Raw genomic sequence first — 27,065 nt, forward strand, 5'->3', positions numbered from 1 at the left:
CACATGTGATTCCCTCTCCTTTGTCTTCTCCGGTACCGAAAATTTGCAGAAATTTGGATATTCCTTCTTCTCCTCTAATCGTAGATTTTTTTCATGCCTGAAGTAATTCTTTCCAAAGTCATAATTTGAGATCTTCCATTAGACGCAAACAACTCCGCTTCAAATTTTGATGCATATATTTAGACTAAATTCATGTTAATTTTTGGTTTATTTTCCCTTTAATCAGTGAGATGGAATAAGATGATCAAGCTGTGAATATCACTTCCTCTGATCCAATCTCTTTCTTGGTCACTTTCAAAATTCCGATTGTTTACCACTGGAGGTTTTACGTAAATTTAGGGCCAATCTTCCTAAAAATACTAATTCATACAATAAACAACAACAAAAGAGAAAAGTAGCAATCGATGCAAGAAAAAGAAAATCATATTTAATTTGAAAGGATTTCAATGTTTTGGATTGGAAGTTATTAGTTTGTTTCTGTCAATTGGAGTTTGCTGATCTGAAAAGGTTGCACAAGGAAGGGGAAACATTGGAAGCGTCTCACAGTATTTTTAGCATCTTTAATTTGAATCATTAGATTAATTAGATTTAATGGTTGAGATTTGGTGTAAGTCTTTTGACTTACACCTGGTGTCAACGGATCCTGCCTCTATATATATATAGCTCTACCAATGCCTCTTATGGGGATGAGAGGTGCTGGCCTTGTCGGGCGTTGACGCTGCTCATCATCACCATAAGAGAGGGGCTGGCATAATTTGTTTCTCAGAGTGATGATCAAGTCTAAATAATAAGATGCTGGAAATGATGGTCCGAGCAGAATAATAAGATGCAGGAAATGATAATCCGGTCTGAATAATATGAAGCCAGAAATGATAATCCGGTCTAAATAATATGATGTTGATGAATTCTCATCCGAGCTAAAGAGCTAGCTGAAGAACCCAGTTAACTCAATAATATGCCGGTAAGTTCAGACTTAGTAATAAGATTTCTAGGGAAGATATCGTCTGGTCTTCCTAATAAGATGAGCCGTGTCATAAATGATGTCAGAAGTCTCTCATTGAAGCTGAAGAGCTGGGAGTAGAATCTGAATGACCGAATAAAGCGTTGGGGAATAACTTCCAGACATAGTAATGAGATGCTTGGGAAGATCATCCGGACTATACATGAAGAGTGTCGGGGAAGATTGTCCGGACTTTATCTGAAGATCGGATAACTCTCGTACTAGTTGAGGAGCCATTGTGGAGAATCCGTCTTGTATTATCGAGTTACTAATTTGACATAAGGCAGTTGGACTTAAGAGAATGTTATAGCAAACTGCTGAAGGAAGTGAGCATTAAGAAAATTCAAAAACATAAATAAACAACTAAAACTTTTCTATAGACAGTTGGGTTTCAAAATGTTGGCATCAATACTAGTCATAACTCATTCATAGCCAAATTAAAGAACGTGTGTGTGGAAAATGAAAATAGAAAGCAAGAAATAACCCACACTTTGTATCATAACTTATGCGAATATAAAAACAAATTTTATAATGCTTAATTATTAGCAATATAGAAAAGTAAACTTTGTTGAATCAGGCTTTAACATGATTCAACCCACATTTAAATTTGTGCTTATGAGAGGAACACAAAACACTCAAAATGATTAATAAGAATATTGCACAAGATTACTTACAACATGTTGTGATATCAAAATCAAAATGGACTTGGTTTTGTAGAAGCTAGGAATTCCACAATCAAATCAATGTGCGTTTCTACTATGATTTATAAGGTTTCGTAACACATACTTAATCAAAATCTAATCACTGTATACCCAAATATGCAAGTATATGGCGATAGGGGTGGTAAGGAAGTAGCAAGAGAAGGAGAAGCCTTAAGTTGCTTATTGAAGGGAATTGTAGGCACACAAGATGCGAAGATTACAATACAAAAGTATCAAATTCAAGGGACAATTTTAAATAGTCGTGTGGCCATTAAGTTATTTATAGATCCTTGTTGTATCATTCACTACTACAAAATTGGGAAAATATAGCGCCTCATAAATAGCGCTTTTAACACTAAAGCGCTATAAATTAAAACATGGAGGTCTTAGCTAGCGCTTTTTTGAAAAAGTGCTATCTATCATTTTAAGTATATATAGCGCTTTGTATTGAAAGCGTCAGTATAGGTTAAATAAAAATAATAGTTATTTAAATAAAAAACATGATTAATCGTATATGGCGCTTTTTATGAAAAGCGCTATATATAAATCAACCTTAAATAGCGCTTATAGGTTAAAAAAAGCGTCATTGTATGCTTGAGAAAGATAGCGCTTATAGGTTAAAAAAAGCGCCATTTTATAAAGTGATTTAATGTACATTAACTAACAGGTCCCCTGTTCGATCCCCTGCATAGCATATTTCAAATATTTTTTGAATTTTTATGAAAAATGAATTGCAGTAACAAAACACACCTTTTTTTAATTTTTTTTTGGTACAAACCTTTATTTAATTCTTTTATCATATATATATTACAAACTAAATCAAATGTACCAAAATATATATATATATATATATATATATATATATATATATATATATATATATATATATATAACAAACTAAATCCAAACTTTACAAAAAAAACAAATCCAAACTTTTTCCAAAAAACAAATCAAATGTCCTGGTCCCACTAAATCCTACTTTTCCATAAATCATATCGTCAAAAAAAAAAATTGGCTTCAAGTTCTCACACAGCTTTTTCACGTTCCTCACGTTTTCACGTTCCATAAATCAACTCCCTTTTTCCAAAAATCGCTAGCCTTAATCCCCTTCCATCACTCTCTCCCTCACAGCTCTCTCTACCTCGCCGGCCGGAAAACGTACGAATTGTGTAACATCCCAAAACCAAGGAGTAGAAATTATTAAACTTTGAAAAAATTAAGATAGTAATTTAACAGTTCAAATTTAATTAGATTGATGATTTTAATTAACATGAGACAATGTATGATAATTTAAGTTTTTTCTTTCAAAAAAAAGAAAATAATTTAAGTTTACATTTTATTATTTTATAGCTATATTTTAGAATCGGTTTTATAAATAAAATAAATAGTAGAAGCTAGACTATAGGAAATGATCATTTGAAATCCAATTTGAAGCATATCGTTTAATTGGGAAACTGAATCAACTATCTAATAGGGATGGATAACTATAGTTGTTATACTATAAAAATTAAAATTAATATCAAAGGAAGTTAGTTACCTAGTATTATGTAAATTGGATCTATTGGGATTTATATAAAGCACTCTTATAAAAAATAAAAAAAATAAAAAGAACTCTTATAAATATAACCAAAGACATGTTACTTGGCTATTAAAACACGTAGAAGAAAAAGAAGAGAAACACGAGGAAAATATGCTTTGGTCGATGTCGAGAAAATCAGCCGCTAGTTTCAATTCATTCTAGATTTTAACAGGTGAGTAATCACACCCTTTAACTCTTCCATGGTATATATCGATTTTTGAAAGAGTTACAATTTATTGGTATAATTTATTTGATGAAAACCTAACCCTATTAGTTGGAGGATTTTATGAAATACAATTAGTTTGATGAGGTGTTGATATATTATTTTAGATGATGAACCATGAATTGGTTATATACATGCTATTCGATTTAGGTTGCTGTCCTTATGAATATGTTCTTCGGTTTTGTTGTTTATACGATATGATATACCTACCTATGCCCTCGCTGCTATCTAGCCTAGTATTAAGGTCCATGCACTGTGTATATGTATACTTCTTTTTCTCGTTGAAAGTACCATATATAGGAGGCATATTCATCATTTGCTAGTTATTGCTAATTCATCATTATAAGCTTATATACTATACACACGATGCATGATTATTGATGTAGGATTATAAACAAATTATTATATGCAGCATGAATTTATGTACTGTATATACATGTATATATTCTTGAGGAATTGTAGAGCAAATTAATAGAATTTAATATTCAATGTGATTTTAAGATGGAAGTTATAATGAAAATTATTCTCATTATTATCAAATGTGCTTTAGATGAGCTATGTGCTCCATATGGATGAGTCTTGTAATCCACAATTACTTACCCAGATGAGCTATGTGCTCCATATATTTTCTGTTATAATATATGCAGTACATTGATAATTTCAAGTGTGTGATATACTCAAAAGATAAACTAAGAAATCCAAGAAGAATGGTGTCAGTTCATGCTCAGCCTAAAAGTGATATGATATTTTTATGATAAGGTGGGTTTCATGTTTCTAAATATATTTGCTATAGAAGTGGTAGTTGTTTTAATTTATAATCTTGCTTTAATTTGTACACATGATCGGTAGTACTTTGAATTTATCTTTAATATAATATAGTGTTATTGCTTAATGGTGTTTTAATAAATTTAACAACATATCATGGATCCGAGTACAGGTTTAATAATATAGCATAACAACCTTAAAAAATTAGTGTATGAATAATATAAATAATTTGATTGATACAAACTTATTTTATTTTTTTGTAGTGTCCTCGCCAAGAAAATGGTATAGATTGCGGGTACTTTGTGATGAGGTTTATGAAAGAGATTCTCATTTCAAAACAAAACGAGATTCCAAAGCTGGTATGTTATTTTTATATTAAAGTATAATATTTGTATATAATTAAGTTTATTAAGTAATATGGTTATTTTCTGTTATAATATATGCAGTACATTGATGATTTCAAGTGTGTGACATACTCAAAAGATAAACTAAGAGAAATCCAAGAAGAATGATGTCAGTTCATGCTCAGCCTAAAAGTGATATGATATTTTTATGATAAGGTGGGTTTCATGTTTCTAAATATATTTGCAATAGAAGTGGTAGTTGTTTTAATTTATAATCTTGCTTTAATTTGTACACATGATCGGTAGTACTTTGAATTTATCTTTAATATAATATAGTGTTATTGCTTAATGGTGTTTTTTGGTATATATTCAGGTAGAGGAGAGTGAACGAAATTTGGAAATGAATGATGATTTGCCTGCTTGTTTTGGATAAAAATGTTGAGAAGATCAAGAAGATAGATGAAGACTGCATGATACCATAGAAGATTTTGATCTTTATGTTAACTAATTAGTTGTAACTCCTAGAGATATCTATGTTACCATATTAGAGGCTATACATTTCTGACTTTTATGATATATATACATACATTATGATATGGTTAAGTTTTATTTGATAAATAATAGTCTCAATTATAACGTGCCAAAATTATATATATTTCCCTTTAAATTTCTGACTTTATATATATTTTACTTTAAATTAATAAAAAATGCTATCTGCAAAGGAAAAAAAAATTGACAACAAAATAAAATAAAATAAATGTTTCTCCTAGCACTTTTTTTCCTTTATAAAGCGTTATCTAAACATATTGTTACATAGCGCTTTTCAAACAAAAACGCTGTATTTAAACCTGTATTAGATGGCGTTTTTTTATAGAAAGCGCTATCTAAGGAGATTCTTAGCTAGCGCTTTTTGACATAAAGCGCTATATAAACCATGCTTTAGCTAGCGCTTTGTACAGAAAAAAAAGCGCTATATTACTTTTACCAGCGCCATTTACAATAGCGCTTCAAAAGCGCTATCTAAAGCAAAAAAAAAGCGCTATATAAGCCCATTTTTGTAGTAGTGATTTTAAGGGCTCTTGCAAGAGTATGTTGATAAAAGTGTGATTAACTCCGATCTTCAACGATTTGCTATTGGCTTAAGCTATTTAAAGAGTTATACCTTGACACTTTTAATTCAATTGTTCATTTCAATGGTGTTTAGCGTGGCAGGATTTTCGTCTCAACTTGTACAAGAGTATTCATATGGCTTTGTTTGACGAATAATCGAATATCGACCATACTTAGCTTCCTCCATTCACTACTTTATGCTCATCCTACTTTGTCTCCAGGACAACTTTTCTGGGAAATCCTTTTGTAAAAGGATCTGTACGATTTATTTCACTTTCGACGTACTCAAGTCAGCCATTTTTAGTTAAGTAACACTGTCTCATATGTCTTCTCTTCAAACTATAAGCATTTTTTATAGGTCACACAAAAACAATATGCTACAAGAAATACGGGCAAAAGCAAAGTGCAGAACAAATCCAAACTTGTATGCAATGAATTTGTAAGTATACAAAACAGAATGCAATAATTATCAGGAATTAAAAATGCAATCAAAATACCAAACCAGCCTTCAATCACTTATATCAATAGCAAACTGCAAACCTCATCCTTAACCAGTACCATACCCTATCTTGTAGCATAGACTTTTGTACAATGAGTTCAGAGATTATATAATTTGGTTAGTTGCTAAATCAAATAGCATATCACAAAGAGGAAAAAAAAAGAACAAAGTCAAACATCTCTCTAGTGACTCATAAATTCATTATACTTGTTGAAATATGATGCACATTTCTAGATATTTCTAGAATACATTAGAGAAAACTAGAATAAGCTTAAAGTTATTATATATTTCTAGATTGTTCCATTAATGTCTAGGTTAAGTTGTAGCCTAGAAACATCCATAATATTCTAATGTAGAAAAGGCAAATAAAGGCCTAGATTATTCTAGTTCTAGAAACATCTATAAGCACCTATAAATAGACTTATATGGGTGCAATTGTATTCAAGCCTTTGAGCCTTTGAGATGCAATGTCAATAATATTGAAGGCTTCACCATATCACTAATGTGTCTCCTCCTACAATATGCTCATCACTAATGTGTGTCCCTACCACTAGCTCCCTCACGCTCTATATTCCAACAGTGGTATCAGAGCTACGTTCGGTCATTAACTTGGGCGTAGCAAAATATGACCTCATGCCACCAACTATATGTTCTTCTATAACATGAATTCTTCAAAAGTAGAAATTCTAAGTCTATGACTCAAACACAAAAGGAGTGCATGTAGCCACAAGGCTTTACTCTGTTTGAGTTCAAACAAAAAAAAACTAAGAAGGCTATAGAGGAGTTCAGATAGCCTAACAGCCCGATCCTCTAAAGTTCAAGTCCAACTAATGTCGAAGACCTATGGCGAATAAGACACTCAAGTTCGAATAGAGCACAAGTCCAGACAATAAATATAAATGGAGACCTGTGACCTCTGATGCTTAACTTGAGTACAAGCATAGGTAACTGATAGAGCAAGAATGAGTCCCTGTCAAGAATCTACTGCATGAGTGACAAGGAGACTCACAAGCAACTATGAACAAGAAATTCTCCCTGTCAGAAATCTTCAACAATGTCGACAGGGAGATTCACATGCAACTAAGGAGGAAGAATGGTCCATGCAGAAGTCTTCATCAAGACCAATAACAAATATCATGGCAAGAGGTGGCACAAATTTTCTATCATGTCAAATTGATCAACTATGAAGAGTTTCAATGCAGGAGGAGATGATATCACAAATCTATGTTTGAGCAACTATGTACTACATTTGAAGTTTTCGAAATATGCATCAAGGAGGAGTGTTGAAATATGATGCACATTTCTAGATATTTCTAGAATACATTAGAGAAAACTAGAATAAGCTTAAAGTTATTATATATTTCTAGATTGTTCCATTAATGTCTAGGTTAAGTTGTAGCCTATAAACATCCATAATATTCTAATGTAGAAAAGGCAAATAAAGGCCTAGATTATTCTAGTTCTAGAAACATCTATAAGCACCTATAAATAGACTTATATGGGTGCAATTGTATTCAAGCCTTTAAGCCTTTGAGATGCAATGTCAATAATATTGAAGGCTTCACCATATCACTAATGTGTCTCCTCCTACAATATGCTCATCACTAATGTGTGTCCCTACCACTAGCTCCCTCACGCTCTATATTCCAACAATACTCATTGATTTAGGAACCAAAATATTTTGATTGATGCAAGATATTAAAACTAGTGGAAAAGAAATCGACTGCTAATTTTTGCAGGCTTTGACTCCAATTACTATAGCAAGTGAACATCGAATTCATGAGAAGCAATTAGTGATTAAATTCTAAGAGCTACTATATTGAGAATAAGATTATACTCAATTCTCTTACTCTCGAGTGAAGCACGAACTAAGACCAAGCAACCTGTTTTCCATTAAAATCATGATATGGTGTTCTACTACTCTAGTCTATGTAGTTGCAACTTTTGATATCCATTACTCTTCCCACAAGTGCACGAGACTACCAGAAAATGACATACATCAGTACAACTCAAATAAAAAAATCAGCAATGAGATAAAAAATGAAAAGGTTGAAAGGATCTACCATCCATTTAATACATGAAAGCTAATATATATTTGAAAATCTAAATGATAGAGAAGTCAAAATGAAACAGGGACGTGCCTTTGAAAACCATCAAATCTTAGCATTGCATATGTATAATCTAATATAAAAAGTAGACTAATAAGAACTTTTGCAAATTTAACCTAAATGTCACCAATCAAATAAGAGTTTACATGTTGATGAGGCCCTTGTCCAGGAAGTTGATTTCATTAACATTTGGTACTTGGCATTCATATCTATGGAAGATAAACTCTTGATCGACATGGTGTTCAGTACTTTTGAATTTTGCATAATATATTTTGCAAATTGAAGCCCACATTCCGAATGTTCAAAGCTTTTAAGCAGACATGTTTTGAGCTGTGTTGAAAGGCATTCTGGAATGATTGCTGGATCCATCCAATTATCCTCAACTTCCTCTCCACTAATAGAACACTGTCAACGGTTCAAATATTTTTTATTATAGAATAAAATAGGTAAAAAAATGCCGATGCAAAAAGAAAAGAAAATCTTAGAAAATAAAAAAACCTCATAAATTATAAGATTTTGAAGTTTGGGACAGCGTTTCAACACTTCTATCGCCCATTGCCATTCCTCATAATGTATATGCTTAAGAACAAGTTCCATGTAGATTAAATTTTGAAACACAGGGAAATGGCTGTAACATGTGTCCTGCAATGATATACAAATGTTAGAAAAGAAATAAACCCTAATTTTTTTAAACATTTATTGGGGAGTCATATAATATTCTTACTAGGTCTACACATAGAATCTTTGCCCTGCAAAGCAAAGGAAACAGAAGATTAGCAGTACATAACAACAAATTAATGTTTGCTCTAATCAAATTCGGTAAGCATTGAAAATTTTCTGCTAAAACAAGTGACTCGTCCACATTCGACGCATCTATCAAATCTATTTGCAATTCCTCTAGAATGGGACATCCTGATAGAAGATTTAGCAGATACTCATCATATTCAAAAGTAACAGAAGACAAATGGAGAGTTTTGAGGAGAGGAAAATCCACAACCAGTTGAGAAATGCCATGCACTAACAGCCCCCTCAAATGAATAACAACAAGGGTCTTACAGCTGAAAACGATAGGAGGTAATTTAATTTGAAAGTGGAGATTGAGGTTCTCGATTCCACGTTGCACTGCCGCTTGAAGAAATCGATTAATATCATGCTGGTGGAGGCTAGAAGCTTTTTCACATATGAGGTTGAACGATTGGAGGGGCAATGTGATATCTCGTGACAGAAACACGGAGGACACAAATTTAAAAAAGGAGTCATAGTTTGGGAAGGTTTCGTCGTCGAAGTCGAGAGTGGAAACTGAGAGCCATAGTGGTTTCCATCTCTTAGAGAGGATGCTTGTGGCAGCAGAGTTTTTTGTCGGGAGAAAAGAAAGGATGTGACAAACAATTGGATCTGGTAAGGAACTAATCCTATCTTCAGTTGGAATTGATCGTGACATTTCAAAACTCAAAACCCTACTCTCCAAGATCAGAGTTTTGATTAGAAGACAAACTGCATCAAGTCATCGCACTGTGAAAAGAGTAGGAGGAGAATCCATCGGGATTTCAATTGTGATATATCTGTAGTGTGTGTGTCTCTGATATGGTCGCGAGTCACGATATGGCATCTAGAAGGAAGCTCTATCTATTAGTAAATTTAGGGTTTCGTTTTTTGAAGTCTATCTATTAGTTCTAAATTTAGGGTTTCTTTTTTTGAAGAAGACTTCTAAAGTTAGGGTTACAAAAATATTTTTATTCAAATAATAAAAACTAGACCACCGACCCGTGCTCCGCACGGGTCCTATCAGCTAAAACATACACAAATAAGTTACACCATTATATAACATGTTTATATGAATAGGTCTATTTGTTACGGTTGAAACAATGCACTTCACAGTTCATATGATGTGAAATATGATAAATTAAACGCATGATGGTCACATTAGGTATGTAATTAGTTGCTAATAGCCACAATACATCAATATAAATATAAAGTACTAATCACACACCAAAGAGGTTTTTATATTGACAACAAAAGTTGAACCCACAACCTTGCGGGCGAGTCAACTGAGTCAACCTTCATTGACATGCTTTTTTTTTAAAAGGATCATTCACATGACATATTTTTATCGTTAAAATTTATCGTTTTTTTTGGTTAAAATTTGTCGTTTTTTATTTTGGACAAAAAATTGTCGTTTTCAATTACAAATTACTAATTTTCATATATGACATATTTGTGTTGGAATCCAATAGCAAAACATAATAACAATGTTAGAAATTCTCTTAAAGATAGTACGTTGCCATGATAAGAAGCATGTGCAACTTTTGCATCACATTAATAAGAAAATAGTTTCAGAGAAAGCAAACAGAAAGATTAAATTAATCTCAACAATAAGGAAAAAAATAATCGTTGTTTTTTTTTAAACATTATCATTGCAATTAATTATACAACTCTCGTATTGTTTTGAATTCTCATCCTCTTCAAAAAAAAGGTTTTAAAAACCAAATTTAACCAAACTTGATGATTCAACATATTCAACTATGATATAATGTAAAAATTTAAAACCAAGTATCGGATAAGTTCCCGTAAACATTAAATCAAACATATGAGAGATGCAAAATTAAACATAAATAAAACAATAATAAACATTAAAAAGGTGATTTGGTAAAAGTCATTGATACTTGTCTACCATAAATTATTAGTAATAACAATAATTGTTTCATAAAACTTGCAACAGTACTGTTTCTATAAAAGATTAAGCAGCAGGAGCAAGATTCTGCATAACCTTCAATGCCTTATCTAGAGACCATCCTTTCATAATTAAGTGGTATCCACCATTTACTGCAACATAGACTGAACAATCCATTAATGATATTTGAGGCAAAGCTTCACTACTCCTAGAACATGCCTTTCAACCCTTGCCATAAGCCTATAATGAGTTAATTTCTACAATTGAATCAGCTCCATGACAATGTAAAAAAGCGGCACCAAACTTGCAAAATTCCTTTAAATAGTAAAGTAACATCCTGACCAGCTCCCTTGCAGCATGATTTTACAGGTAAAAGCTGTGATATTTCGCCTTCAATCCAAAACTACTTCAAGAAGACATCTTCTATTTTGAGTCCTAGTCAAGTTACTTTTAACTGCTAAGACTTTACTTTTACAAAATAGTTCAAACATTCAATCCTTGCAATTGATTTTTGGGTTCAACTGTAACAAACAACAAAGCAATCGAATGTATAAAAAGGTAATGCAGTTTGACAATATATATAAAGGGAGGAGGAGAGGACTTTCAAGATCCTGTATGAAGAAAGATATTGCACAAATCAAAAATTAATTTGATACATCTAGTACAAAAGAAACACCAGATAAAATCACCAAAGCAATTGTTGTTTGAAGCAGACAAAAACCGATGAGCTAAAAATATCCAGCTCAAAGTGCACATGCAAAGCCAATAGCCAACAAAACCAACAAAAAACACATGATCACAGACACTTAGATAAGACTAAATACAATTTTTTTCAACAAAGTGACGTTTCATACATTTGAAGGCACGTAAAATAAACAAAAACAAACTCAGTATAGAGCTCATTACATATATCATGTTTTTGCATTTATAAATGAAAAAAATAATACGCAGACCTCAAAATAGAAAATAGCTAAGGATACACATGATTTAAAGGACTTGCAAATGAACTTGCATGGAATGCTAGGGTTAGATAGTCTTTTGACAAAACTCTATGTCATCCATTTGTGAGCATGGTGGTGGTGAAGCTTCTCTTGGTAATTGGTTTGGTTTGGATTTTAGTGGTGGCAGAGATAGTCGGAGAACACCACCTCCTAGCCGCTGTTAAGAAGATGAGGGTGTACAAAGTAGCTGTCGGAATTAATGAGAGGCAAATGTGAAATGAGGTTCAATGTTTTATGAGTGAGCACAAAATGCAGGGCTGAAAGACAAATATATAAAACAATGTCGGTAAACTTTAAAAGTGATCATTTGATGTGCGGACAAATGATGTATCAAATGAGATGATCCACTTGTACTACTTGCTATAGCAACAGTGAAACACAATAATAAACATGCAGCCACATGTATAATTTCGCTCATAGTATTTCATCTACATCATAAAAAGTCACCTTTTATAGCCTTTGTTGTTTTCCTGCTTCAATGAATGAGCACCCCCAGTTTGACTGCTCAAAGAGTGTCCTTGATAATGCTTTATGGTGCACTATTTGATGAATCACTCAAGCTTGGATGGATTTCATTTAAAGTCTTCCAAAAATGAAAATACTACTTTGGAAAGCTCGTTATTAGAACTAACACGACTCTTCATTTTCTGCTGGAACAAAATCTGATTGGAGAGAAAAGGAAGCAGTAGTGAGATAACACTTACAAATGATACTGAAGCAAAAATATTCATAGTCTATAATTTCATATGTTAAGTATAATTACTCTATTCATAGAGCAATATAAGCGTTGTGTTATCTGATATAAAATGTTAAAAGTTGAAAAGAATAGGATAGTTTAAGGGGAATGTGGCTTACATGATAGAGGGATTGATGGACCAAGCAGAACAATTCTATGTCACCAAAATCGTTCACGGTGGTCTATTGATTAGTTTGGGGCTGCGGTGAGATGGCGGCTCAACCGCTTCCTGGTTTTGAACCCAATTACCACCTCTTTTTGGCTGCTCAGCCCCACCATTCAACTTCATTTGATTCCACTTTATGCTGTTGATAACAGTTTAATAAGAAATTCAGAATAAATATATAAAATTTCATATTATAAGTTAGAAAACAATCTGAATTAGTCATATAAAAGAATGATTTTGAATAGAGGAGGGATATATTGTCACTGGTGTGCTGGAGACATTGGATTACTTTTGCTTAACTACAGCATCTTGTCAATGGAAAATACATAATCTAATGTGGAGAAGAAATTTGACGCATAGATGGAAGTCTCAATCTAAATCTCAGCTGTCAAAAGCTGATCAATCTACAACTTATAAAGATACACTGCGCATGAACTAAAAAGAAAGAAATACAGGAATTCAAGTCTCAAAATAAAGTCGTGTTTGAGCAGTGTGTATAATAATGGCTTGACTACACATAATTAGAAAAGAGTAATGCAACTGTACAGTGATAGTTTTGTAAGCAATTGAGTCTAACCACTTAAAACGCATCTTTAAAGGAAAAATCATAGGAATTCAGATCCAATTTGAGCTGGAACTCATCCGGTAATATCATAGTTAGAGAGTTTTAAGATTTTGACAGACATACATAAAGCGACAAAATTATTCAGGAATCTTAAAATTCCAAAGTTTCATTGATGTGTACATTCAAAGCTAAGTTAAACTACTTTGGAAAAAAGAAGTTATAATGGGAAAGCTACCCCAAGGAACTACATGTGGCGAAAACATGGCCTAAATGAGACTGGCTAGATTATGTAATCTAAGGAAAGAAGAGAATGAGTGTCTCAGATGGCTAGATTCATAAAAACCACAACAGTGAAGTGAACATGTAATTGCTCACTCTTTTAACCAACAATATCATATTTGGATAGAACTGAACATATGCCCTTTAATGAGAATAAACAGAAACAAACAAACTCAAATAAATGACAGTATCATGCATTATTTGCATTCTGGAAAAAAGCAACAACTTAAAAAAGGTCATTCCTGCTAATAATACTTGCATTCTTCATTGACCATCATTCAATGGAATAAGTGACTCGTACATTAATAAAATTAATAAAATAAAAGACACGATAACAGTACAAACTATAAAAGACACAATATAAGGGACTTCCGGTGTCGTGCGAGAGTTGATGAAGAAACTGAATTGAGGTTTACAAAAGTGGCACAACACTCAATTACACATCATAAGAGAAACAAATGCATTACCTGAATGGTCGGAACCAAATCGTCACAGCAACAAAGGAAATTCTACAAACAGTGATATTCACAACCTGTCAAAACATAAGAAATTTTACATTAACAAATGCATCCACCATCCTTGAAGTGTTTCTGTCAAATTACATAGATTTATTCATATCTTCAACATCCTTTATCAATTTCTTTTAATTAAACAAAATCCTGTCATTATTTTTACCACTTTTCATTCTCAACAACACCATTGTTTACCCAATAAAACCACAAAAATACAAATTTAAATAATTTACTGTCAATTTGAATGAGACAGAAACAAACCCAAATTTTTTTTTAATTTTAGAAATTAACAGACATGCAACTGAATGTGATCGATTTAGTACCTGGAGAAATGGAAACCAACAAATCAAGATGCAGAGGATTTCATGACTGTATTTGATGTGTGATTCTCTTCAGGGTATGATCACTTTCTCAACTCACAGTTCTTGCAGCGGTTTTCGGGGAGGTAGACGGAACTGGAGGAGATGAGGATGAAGAAAAGAAGCAAAAGCAGCGATTGAGAGAGGAGAAGAGCAACAACTATTGCGATAGAAGAGCGAAAATGAGAGAGAAAAACAGAGGTTCTGATGTGAGCAGGAAGAAACTGTTGTGTCGGATTCAGATACGGTTGCGGCGGAGGTTAAATGGCCACAGGCGATGGTGCGTGTACGGCGGAGAACTGCTATCGATGGTAGTAAATTAGGTTCAGAGAATGGGTGTGACTGTGAGAGAAAAGGGAGAGAGAATTGGGGGGAGAGGGTTGGAGAAGAAACGCGTGAGAGAAAGAGAGGAAAATTTGTTAGGTTTATGTGAGGGTTAAAACAGGAAATTTAATCCCTAGGTTTAGGTTAAAATTAGGGCTTCAATATTGGCTTGGGACAACTTTTATATATAGAATCAACAACTCAAAAAAGGTCATTCCTGCTAATAATACTTGCATTCTTCATTGACCATCATTCAATGGAATAAGTGACTCGTACATTAATAAAATTAATAAAATAAAAGACACGATAACAGTACAAACTATAAAAGACACAATATAAGGGACTTCCGGTGTCGTGCGAGAGTTGATGAAGAAACTGAATTGAGGTTTACAAAAGTGGCACAACACTCAATTACACATCATAAGAGAAACAAATGCATTACCTGAATGGTCGGAACCAAATCGTCACAGCAACAAAGGAAATTCTACAAACAGTGATATTCACAACCTGTCAAAACATAAGAAATTTCACATTAACAAATGCATCCACCATCCTTGAAGTGTTTCTGTCAAATTACATAGATTTATTCATATCTTCAACATCCTTTATCAATTTCTTTTAATTAAACAAAATCCTGTCATTATTTTTACCACTTTTCATTCTCAACAACACCATTGTTTACCCAATAAAACCACAAAAATACAAATTTAAATAATTTACTGTCAATTTGAATGAGACAGAAACAAACCCAATTTTTTTTTTAATTTTAGAAATTAACAGACATGCAACTGAATGTGATCGATTTAGTACCTGGAGAAATGGAAACCAACAAATCAAGATGCAGAGGATTTCATGACTGTATTTGATGTGTGATTCTCTTCAGGGTATGATCACTTTCTCAACTCACAGTTCTTGCAGCGGTTTTCGGGGAGGTAGACGGAACTGGAGGAGATGAGGATGAAGAAAAGAAGCAAAAGCAGCGATTGAGAGAGGAGAAGAGCAACAACTATTGCGATAGAAGAGCGAAAATGAGAGAGAAAAACAGAGGTTCTGATGTGAGCAGGAAGAAACTGTTGTGTCGGATTCAGATACGGTTGCGGCGGAGGTTAAATGGCCACAGGCGATGGTGCGTGTACGGCGGAGAACTGCTATCGATGGTAGTAAATTAGGTTCAGAGAATGGGTGTGACTGTGAGAGAAAAGGGAGAGAGAATTGGGGGGAGAGGGTTGGAGAAGAAACGCGTGAGAGAAAGAGAGGAAAATTTGTTAGGTTTATGTGAGGGTTAAAACAGGAAATTTAATCCCTAGGTTTAGGTTAAAATTAGGGCTTCAATATTGGCTTGGGACAACTTTTATATATAGAATCAACAACTCAAAAAAGGTCATTCCTGCTAATAATACTTGCATTCTTCATTGACCATCATTCAATGGAATAAGTGACTCGTACATTAATAAAATTAATAAAATAAAAGACACGATAACAGTACAAACTATAAAAGACACAATATAAGGGACTTCCGGTGTCGTGCGAGAGTTGATGAAGAAACTGAATTGAGGTTTACAAAAGTGGCACAACACTCAATTACACATCATAAGAGAAACAAATGCATTACCTGAATGGTCGGAACCAAATCGTCACAGCAACAAAGGAAATTCTACAAACAGTGATATTCACAACCTGTCAAAACATAAGAAATTTCACATTAACAAATGCATCCACCATCCTTGAAGTGTTTCTGTCAAATTACATAGATTTATTCATATCTTCAACATCCTTTATCAATTTCTTTTAATTAAACAAAATCCTGTCATTATTTTTACCACTTTTCATTCTCAACAACACCATTGTTTACCCAATAAAACCACAAAAATACAAATTTAAATAATTTACTGTCAATTTGAATGAGACAGAAACAAACCCAAATTTTTTTTTAATTTTAGAAATTAACAGACATGCAACTGAATGTGATCGATTTAGTACCTGGAGAAATGGAAACCAACAAATCAAGATGCAGAGGATTTCATGACTGTATTTGATGTGTGATTCTCTTCAGGGTATGATCACTTTCTCAACTCACAGTTCTTGCAGCGGTTTTCGGGGAGGTAGACGGAACTGGAGGAGATGAGGATGAAGAAAAGAAGCAAAAGCAGCGATTGAGAGAGGAGAAGAGCAACAACTATTGCGATAGAAGAGCGAAAATGAGAGAGAAAAACAGAGGTTCTGATGTGAGCAGGAAGAAACTGTTGTGTCGGATTCAGATACGGTTGCGGCGGAGGTTAAATGGCCACAGGCGATGGTGCGTGTGCGGCGGAGAACTGCTATCGATGGTAGTAAATTAGGTTCAGAGAATGGGTGTGACTGTGAGAGAAAAGGGAGAGAGAATTGGGGGGAGAGGGTTGGAGAAGAAACGCGTGAGAGAAAGAGAGGAAAATTTGTTAGGTTTATGTGAGGGTTAAAACAGGAAATTTAATCCCTAGGTTTAGGTTAAAATTAGGGCTTCAATATTGGTTTGGGACAACTTTTATATATAGAATGATATTCATAAATATTTTTCATATAGGAGTAGTAATTTTTTTTTTGAAGGAAAATATTTATCATATAAAATAATATTCTTATTTTTACAAGTATATAGAATGATCTTAAAATTCCATCAAAAGCAATTTGTTTATAATTATTTTTATATAGAATGATCTTAAAATTCCATCAAAAGCAATTTTTTTATAATTATTTTTCTTGATTTGATCTTTTGCTACTTGTTTTGAGTGTGCGCACAAGTGAGAAAAATATTGCATCATTTGCTACTTGTTTTGAGTGTGCGCACAAGTCAGACAAATATTGCATCATGCGTAAGTTTATTTACATCATTCGATCAATAAGTCTTACCATTTGATAAAAAAATTATATGATGTAATTTAATGATCCTATGATAGAAAACATATTTGTGTGTGGTGCAAGACAATGTTACATGTGCATGTTAGACAACGTCTGTTTCAAGAATTCTATTTGTCAATGGCAAGTTTCAAGCTTATAATGAATAAAATTATAATTTATAAACTCATATACAAAAAATGAATTGTTTTTCTATCTTAAAGAATTTTACCCTCCATATGTTCTTTTTTATGCGTCGTTTTAGAATAGTACCCTTCAATTAAGAAAGTAAATTTTTGTCGTTTTAAAATAGCGTTATTGGATGTCATTAGGAAGGGGGACCACCCAAGTTTCCCACTTCCCTTCCCTTCCCCCAAGTTAAGACCTGGTTCGGGGTAGATGTTTTCTGTAATGTGAGATCAATTTCATGAGGAAGGTGCTTAATCCATAATAATCTTTCAAAACACTAACAATACAATATATAAAATCCCTTTCTTCTTTGTTCTTCCCCATCTTTTCTTGGTTAATTGATTTCAACCAACAACCTAATATTGAACTACCGCAACAAAGGGTATGAATCTAAAATTCTTCAAGGAGGAACAAATCTTGAGAAAAAATTCGAACAACAACAGTATCTGTTAAATTTGTTGAATCCGAATTCACCAACGCGAATCCCTCTCAAATCCAGAAATCGCAAGAAACCACAACATTTGGCCGGAAATCGAATCTTAGTTCATTCTATGTTGTGCATTCAACATTAGAGAAAACATCGATGGTAGCTTCAAACGTGAATAATGAATTATTCATTATGAATAGTCACTTTTGCAAAGAAAATGGAATGGAAGAAGGATGAAAAAGAGGGAAGTGAAAGAGAGAGGATTGGAGTGAGAGAGATGCAGAAAAAAAATTAAGAAAAAAGCATTAATGATCAAAAGTGAATTACAATTGTATCCCTAAGTTTTGATATTTTCAAAAAAATAAAAATTGGGTTTTTGGTCCAAATGAAAAGGTGCTGGTTGCTAAAATAGACCTTCATGAAAATGAGTGGGTCTATTGTAGCAAACCACACACCCACACACACACAGATATATATATATATATATATATATATATATATATATATATATATATATATATATATGGGCTGTTAACTTGCACCCACCTAAAAACACTAAGGTGCAAGTTAACAAACTGCACCTACTTGTACTTTACTGAAACTAGTGGGTGTGTTCTGAACCGTATAACTAATCTAATGGATATTATTTCATCCTCTCACCCTCTCATTTACTGAAACTCCTCTCACTTGAAATGCCCCCTATATATATATATATATATATAGGTGCTAACTTACTCCCACCTAAAAACATGAAGGAGTAAGTTAGCAAGCCTACTTCCACTGGCTTTTTACCAAAAACTCAATTCTTTCTTCTTAACAACTACTCCTAACAAAGGGTACTAGGGTAATTTAAATCTTTCGTAACAAATAATATCTCCTTACTCCCATTTAATTTAACTTTTTGGTAATTTAGTTTTTGTTCTGCAATTTTCCAAAATTATAAAATCAACGTTGTACTCACTGAACATCACATTAAGAACTCCAAGAAGACAACAAATTTCTAAAATTTAGAAATCAGATTATTGATCAGAAAAAATTTAAACGTAATAATAATAATCAAGAACCAGTTAATTATACGATCTTTTCGATTTTCTTCCACAATATATAATAGAGCTCGAGCCCTTTTCATCATTGAAAAATCAAAGTAATATTCATATTCTTTTCTATCAAAGAGAAAGAACGTAATATTCACAATTAAAAAAAAAAAACGAGAATAGTTATAATAAAAAATCACAAGACAAAGGAAATAGGAACTTCCATTTTGCTAATGAAATCGTTGTTGATCATTTACGAAACAAAAAAATCAATAAATCAATTTTAAGAAAAAAAAATCAATAGGCTTTGTCCCACAAAAATTAACGTCAGAAACACAATTAGTTGTTAAGCTTTGCAGAATTACAGGAATACCCAATCATTAAAGTTGCATTTATTAAAAATACATTGGAGTTTTTAGTAAAATACAAGTGGGAGTAGGCTTGCTAACTTACTCCTTCATGTTTTTGGGTGGGAGTAAGTTACCAGCCCCTATTATGGGGATGAGAGGTTTTGCATGGCCTTGTCGGGCGTTGACGCTGCTCATCATCACCATAAGAGAGGGGCAGGCATAATGTGTTTATGCAGAGTGATGATCAAGTCTAAATAATAAGAAACCGGAAATGATGGTCCGGGCAGAATAATAAGATGCAGGAAATGATAATCTGGTCTGAATAACATGAAGCCAAAAATGATAATCCATGATGTCGAGGAACTCTCATCCGAGCTAAAGATCTAGGTGGAGAACCCAGTTAACTCAATAATATGCCGGTAAGTTCAGACTTAGTAACAAGATTTCTAGGGAAGATCTTCTGGTCTTCGTAATAAGATGAGTCGTGTCATAAATGATGTCATAAGTCTCTCATTGAAGCTGAAGAGCTGGGAGTAGAATCTATATGACCGAATTAAGCGTCGAGGAGTAACTTCCAGACTTAGTAATGAGAATATGCTGGGGAGGATCATCCGGACTTTACATGAAGAGTGTCGGGGAAGATTGTATGGACTTTATCTGAAGATCAGATAACTCTCATAATAGTTGACGAGCCATTGTGGAGTATCCCTCTTGTATTATCGAGTTACTAATTTGACATAAGGCAAAATTGGACTTAAGAAAATGTTAGCAAACTGCTGCAGCAAGCGTGCTTTAAAAAAAATTAAAACACATAAATAAGCAACTAAAACTTTTCTATAGACAGTTGGGTTTCAAAATGTTGGCATCAATACTAGTCATAACTCATTCATAGCCAAATTAAAGAACGTGTGAGTGGAAAATGGAAATAGAAAGCAAGAAATAACACATCCTTTTTTTCCTAAGAAGGGGAAAACAAGTCTCATTTTTTAGAGCTTGAAAACTATTTTTTAGATGTATGCTCTAACTGTGAATTTTTAGAATCAGGGGGGATTGGCGATCTTTTTATAAAGCTCATGGAGACCAAAAAATATATTCTGTACACTGCTCGGAATTCCTGGGTCGTTTCTTCTTACCCATACAAAGGCAATGGGGCATTGGTGGCCAATACTTCTCATCCTTCTTCAGTGATTGATCATGTGCAGGTGGTACGACGCACAGAAGACACACTCCAGAATTATGCATATCATGTAATGTGTAGCTACTGGTTGTCATCATTTCCCTTATCAATGTAATTCATTGCAAGCAATCGCTTCTGCACATTAAGGAGCATGAATGCATTAAAACAAGAATTTAATAACTATGGGAAAAACTCACATAATCTGAAGACATGTCTCTCGCAGAGAACAGAATCCAAACTTCCACACTTTGTATCATAACTTATGCGAATATAAAAACAAATTTTCTACTGCTTACTTATTAGCATGTTGTGATATGAGTCGTGGAATACATTCTCGCGCTACAAAGCAAAATTGACTTGGTTTTGTAGGAGTTAGGAATTCCAGAATCAAATCAACGTGCGTTTCTACCATGATTTACAAGGATTCATAACACATACTTAATCAAAATCTAATCACCGTATACCCAAATATGCTGGTATATGGCGACAGGGGTAAGGAAGTAGCGTGACAAGGAGAAACCTTAAGTTGTTATTGAAGGGAAGTCCATGCACACAAGAAGTGAAGATTACAATACAAATTCAAGGGACAATTTTAAATGGTCGTATGGCCATTAAGTCATTTACAGATCATTGTTAAGTTGTGTCATTTTAAAGGATCTTGCAAGAGTATGTTGATAAAAGTGTGATTAACTTCGATCCCGAACGTTTAGCTATTGGCTTGAGCTGTTGTAAGAGTTATACCTTGACACTTTTAATGCAATTCTTCATTTCAACTGCGTTTAGAATGGCAAGATTTTCTTCTCAGCTTGCACAACAGAGAGATTATTGAAGGATAATGAGAGATCCACTGTATCAGGTGCAACTTTTAAGATATAATGACAGTTTCAAATTATTTTCACATTCTCTAAAAACAATAACTTTGTGGATTTATATTCAATTTAAAAATTGTTGTACAAGATAAATCATGAACAGGTGAGTGGATAGCAGAGAAAATATTGCCAAAGATACAAAGAACTAAGCATTCATATAGTTCTAACAACATCAATAACAAAAGTTTTTTCAAGAACAATGAATCAAGTAATTCTGCTATGTCTATTGTACATATACAAAGTTCAAGCAATATCAATAATTGCCTATGAATAATCATTTACACAAAGCTTCAATATTGTTTTATCTTCCATGAATGTCTGTGATACTCAAAGCATTATTGGAGTAAAATTCATTTCTTTCTTCAGAAGAAACTGTATTCAACATATTCTGCCTCAGTAGGAATGCAGGTTCCCTTGCAGGAGGAATGTCCATAATTTCACTGTTAAGCATAGAAATCACTGCAGCCATAGTTGGTCTATCCACAGCCGATTCTTGTACACATAACAGTCCTATATGTATGCATCTCGAAATACTCCTATGATTACTATGATCATATATTTCTGGTTCTATCAAAGATAAAATATTGTCTTCCTTCCATTGAATCCAAGCCTAAAATGAAACAAAAATCATTGAAGTGTTATTAAAAACAAGTCTACGGAAGTTTTATCGTTTCAATATATCTAGTTGTATGTATAGACTTACAAATCCTAAGAGAGTGAGAGAATTTTCATGTTCATAAAAGCTTGAGTTTCGTCTTCCACTAACAATCTCTATTAGCAAAACTCCAAAGCTGAAGACGTCTGATTTATCCGAAAATACTCCTTGCATTGCATACTCTGGAGCCATATAACCACTGCATTGAAATATAATAAGTGACTCTTTGTGTATGTTTATATATAACATTGGATAATCAAGAAGGTAAATTAAACTTACTATGTTCCGACAACCCTTTGAGTATTGGCATGATCTTCACTCACTCCAAAGATTCTGGCCATACCAAAGTCAGATATTTTTGGATTCAGGTTCTCGTCTAGCAAGATATTACTTGCTTTCATATCTCTATGTATGATCTTTAGCCTGGAATCCCTGTGTAGATAAAGCAATCCACGAGCTATTCCTTCTATTATACTAAAGCGTTTCTCCCAATCCAGAAGTTTATTTCTTGATGGATCTATAAAGGTTAAAAATCATCATAACATATTAGTTTGAACTTATCTGAAGATGCATCTAAATCTTCTACCTAGATTACTTTCTAGAAAACCTATGTTTGAAAAAATAAATTACACATCGTTAATAAATAAGCTATGAAAGTTTTCAAAAGAACTAACCAAAAACATATGCATCCAGACTGCTATTTGGCATGAACTCATACATCAACATCTTTTCGTCTCCTTCAATGCAGCAGCCTACAAGTCTTACAAGATTTCGGTGCTGAAGCTTAGAAATCACTACTACTTCATTCATGAATTCTTCTAACCCTTGTCCGGATGATCTCGAAAGTCTTTTAACCGCTATTTCCTTACCATCTTGCAGTATTCCCTAGAATAAAATACCAGAAGAAAAAAATTAGACAACTAATGACTTCAAACATGATTAACTTTGCTTGATTTACATACCTTGTATACAGGACCAAAACCTCCTTGTCCAAGTTTATTGGATAAATGGAAGTTGTTTGTGGCAATTGCAAGCTTTTCAAAACTATATAGTAATAGCTCTTGTAGCTTTGCTTGTGACAGTTCTCCAATTACATTGTCAGTTTTGTATTCTTCATCTTTTTCAATTTTGTTGAATTGAAAAATTCTATGTTTCTTCTTATTTCTCACTGAATCATTAAAGTATCACAGTTTAGAAAGAGTTGCACAAACACCAAACATACCAGTAAAATAGCATTGCATGTCTGAAAAAATTAGATCAACAACAATGTTACTTACCTGGCTTTGAAACCTTTATCCAAATGAAATATGCCGCAGTAGCAAATATGATAATTCCTACTAGTACTGAAACTGTAATGATAACTGTTCCATTGTTCCCTTTATCTGTAATTAAGGGAGGATAAAAACTTATAACGGAAGAATTTATGTTCAAACAAAAAATATATATGATCAAGTTAAAGGAATGGATTCAAATTTTTCGTCAATAATACCTCGTGAAGGAGAAAAATACTAACATAACAACTAATATACGTTGTCTATACCTGATGATGGTACACGAATGTATAGATCAGTTCCTCCAGTTTCGAATTGTTGAATATCGATTAGATTTCCATTCCAAGAAATACAACCAATATCAGCTACATATGAATATGCAGTGCAAGAGCAATTCATCAAACACTGGTTTTTGCATTCATCTTGTTCAACAGATGACAATTCTGCAAAATCAGATACTTTTACCAGACTCAATTTCATAAAACTAACTGCTTCATTACCATTTGCGCTCTTATTTTGATTGTTGGCACTTTCACACTGCAACGGCGTCTTCCTAACACATCCATTAGTCCAATTTTGTTTATTCCACTCTTGATTGTTTCTTGGTTCAAACCCTTCCAAACAGCGACAAATTGGGGACCCTTTTGAATTACAAATTCCAAATGAACCACAAAAACCATAAAGATCACAATCTGATTTTTGATTAGTCCATGTATCCATCCATTCCTCCTTTTCAATACTCCAAGATTTTTCATTCATTTGACCTGTCGAATTAAGAACATACATCACAAGTCCAAAGTCGTCTGCTCTGAAGACTAAATCAAGAGTTCCTCCGGTTCTATCTTTTCCGAAATGAAAACCATTAAGATAAAGAGCTGACATGTCTTCTATCCCTATAAAGATTTGATTGTTCCAAGGACCACTCCGCCAATATGGCCGATTTTCTTTCCTGATAAAAACTTCTGGCATATTCAACCGTTCAATGCTTAAAGAGAAGCTTCCGTTGGATGGATCAGTAGGTGTTTTCCATGATGTGATTGTCATGTTGCTTGTAAATTTCAGGCTTGGTAATATTGAATTTGTAGGATGATCGGAACTCGCCCATATGGTTTTTTCTGTAATTGTTTCAAACAATTCAAGACTTCCATAATCTGAAAGTGTGACACTAGAATTGGTGATTGTTGAAACATTGTTCAAATTTGTTGACCAGATAACATTTTTCTTTCCGTTCAATACAACAATATTGTTATCATTGGATATTTCAAGAACTCCAGAAGAATCATTGATCAATGGTTGGTTTCTGTTGGCAACCCATACAACAAAGAGTTGAGTTTTGCACCAAATTCCTACATAGCGATTTGTGGAATTTTGAGGGGTGAAAAATCCTAAGGTGAAATTTCCACTATTTGAGCTTAAAGTTTCGGAGTCTTTGATGATTTGTTGTGTGGCAACAACATGAACAAAAAAAGAACAACATAGTAATGATGTGATGAAATTCAAAACTGAGATCAAATTTTTGCACTTGCTTAAAACCATTATGGAAATGAATTTGAATAATTTGTTATCATAAAGAAATTAAATGATTTATGAATTAATTTTGTCTACTTTATGCAAGATATTTTTTTCTTCTAGCTTTTAACATTCAATATTCCCGTCTATGACTTATGGGTCGAAAGTCAATGTCATGCAAACGGCATATTGAGAAAATGGGTGTATGTTCACACTATTTAATTTAATCAAGAGATGGGCTGGCTAAAGTCTCATTCATCGAGTACAATTTATGTGAGATTTATGGTCAAAGTGTTATCATGAATAAAATAAGACAATATTAAAAAGAATGTTAAAAAATGTGTTTGACTAAGAAAACAGAGAGGAGAGGAGAGGAGAGAAGGAAAGTGTGAATCCCTCTTTTTTTTTTCTTTTCAGAAGTTGTCGGAATTATTCGTAATAAGATATTGGCTACAATAGTAAAGGTTTTGTCAATAAAATTTCCATTTATCCGAGATCTAGTCCTAAGTAGCAATCTATTCTAAAATTTAATTTTTTATCGCGTGATAAAATAATCTCAAACAAAGAAATTGGCTAAGTAAGTATGATAGTAAATATGATTAGTTACCTTGAACATAGATTCAAATTTGGCTCAAGTAAATATGATAGTATAGACAGAAAACCAAAATTACTTTTAAATGGGATCCACTCATTCCACTAGAGTGGAAACATAAGAGAGAAGTGTGCGTGGAATTTGGCTTGTGAATTGAGAAACAAGTAAAGCAACTATCAATGACCAATATCGTTCTAATTGGGGTTAATAGGTCTTTACTCCCTATAATATAGGTCATTTCCGGTTTTCCCTCTATAATTTTTTTTTGATTTATCCCCTGTAAAAAAAATTCGTTTTGATTTACCCCCAATAGGCCAAACAAAAACCTATTTTATTTTATTTTTCAAGAAATTTTCGTTCTTGTTTGTCTTATTAGGGGGTAAATCAAAAAAAAAAAAAATTACAGGAGGGTAAATCAAAAAAAAATTTACAGGGAGAAAACCGGAAATGACCTATATTATAGGTGTAAAAACTATTAACCCTTCTAATTCACTTCATGTCATATACAAACAAAAATATCGACATGGTTTTATTGTTTTGTTGACAAATTTCAGCCTATCTTTTCTTCTTTATCGAATGTCTCTAATTGTTAGAAAAAAAATATTAAATAAAATTCAGGTGAGATGTCATTAAAAATCATAAGTTTAATCATCTATAATTTAAAGCACGTATAAATTTTTTTTTTGAAAGAAAAAGCACGTATAAATGTATCTCACCTAAACTTTATTTGTTTAATCATCTATTTTTTTTTTGTTATTAAACTTCTGCCTTTAAAACAAAATATTTTGTTTCATTTTATTAATATGTAGCAGAATCCCCTAAAAAAAAATATTCATATCTAACAGAAGTTTTAACATAAACTTGTATCCTCTAAAAAAAAAACATAAACCTGTATATAAATCTATAATTTAGTCATTATAATTACTAGCGCCAAGACGACAACAAATCATCCTTTTTAATTTTTTTTTGAAAGAAATCTTTTCTTTAATTTTAACTCCACTTAATTATGTTTATTTTATTATATTTGACTATAATGTTGTTGGAATATAATATAATGAAATAAAGATTTATCTTGATATATTGGTTAAGAAGACAAATATGAAAATATAAGGTCGTCTATGAACCTGGTCTAAAGGTGCACCCAACTTCTTTTAATAAATTTTAATAAAATATTATTTTAGG

General features: G+C 32.9%; 2 protein-coding genes and 1 long non-coding RNA gene across 3 annotated transcripts; 1 reads left to right on the forward strand and 2 right to left on the reverse strand.

The window, feature by feature from the left end:
• The first annotated feature begins 4,144 nt into the window (after nt 1–4,144).
• Nucleotides 4,145–5,233, forward strand: LOC146907095 (uncharacterized). The gene is made up of 4 exons (XR_015018831.1): nt 4,145–4,262; nt 4,532–4,627; nt 4,715–4,828; nt 4,986–5,233. It is a non-coding gene; the product is annotated as an uncharacterized LOC146907095 (long non-coding RNA).
• A 3,057-nt stretch (nt 5,234–8,290) lies between these two features.
• Nucleotides 8,291–9,868, reverse strand: LOC146907096 (F-box/FBD/LRR-repeat protein At5g56420-like). The gene is made up of 3 exons (XM_085727343.1): nt 9,054–9,868; nt 8,804–8,971; nt 8,291–8,719 (listed from the first exon to the last, which is right to left on the reverse strand). Exons 1-3 carry the CDS (start codon nt 9,768–9,770, stop codon nt 8,453–8,455), a joined length of 1,152 nt encoding a protein of 383 aa, XP_085583469.1. The 5' UTR covers nt 9,771–9,868; the 3' UTR covers nt 8,291–8,452.
• A 12,124-nt stretch (nt 9,869–21,992) lies between these two features.
• Nucleotides 21,993–25,363, reverse strand: LOC146907097 (G-type lectin S-receptor-like serine/threonine-protein kinase At1g11300). Its single transcript, XM_085724409.1, has 7 exons — nt 24,052–25,363; nt 23,789–23,893; nt 23,474–23,679; nt 23,186–23,396; nt 22,791–23,028; nt 22,560–22,710; nt 21,993–22,466 (listed from the first exon to the last, which is right to left on the reverse strand). Exons 1-7 carry the CDS (start codon nt 25,316–25,318, stop codon nt 22,158–22,160), a joined length of 2,487 nt encoding a protein of 828 aa, XP_085580535.1. The 5' UTR covers nt 25,319–25,363; the 3' UTR covers nt 21,993–22,157.
• Nucleotides 25,364–27,065: the final 1,702 nt, after the last annotated feature.

Source organism: Medicago sativa, chromosome 7, assembly GCF_051527215.1.
Source record: "Medicago sativa cultivar Bolivia chromosome 7, Bolivia_mono, whole genome shotgun sequence".
NCBI classification, from domain to species: Eukaryota; Viridiplantae; Streptophyta; class Magnoliopsida; order Fabales; family Fabaceae; genus Medicago; species Medicago sativa.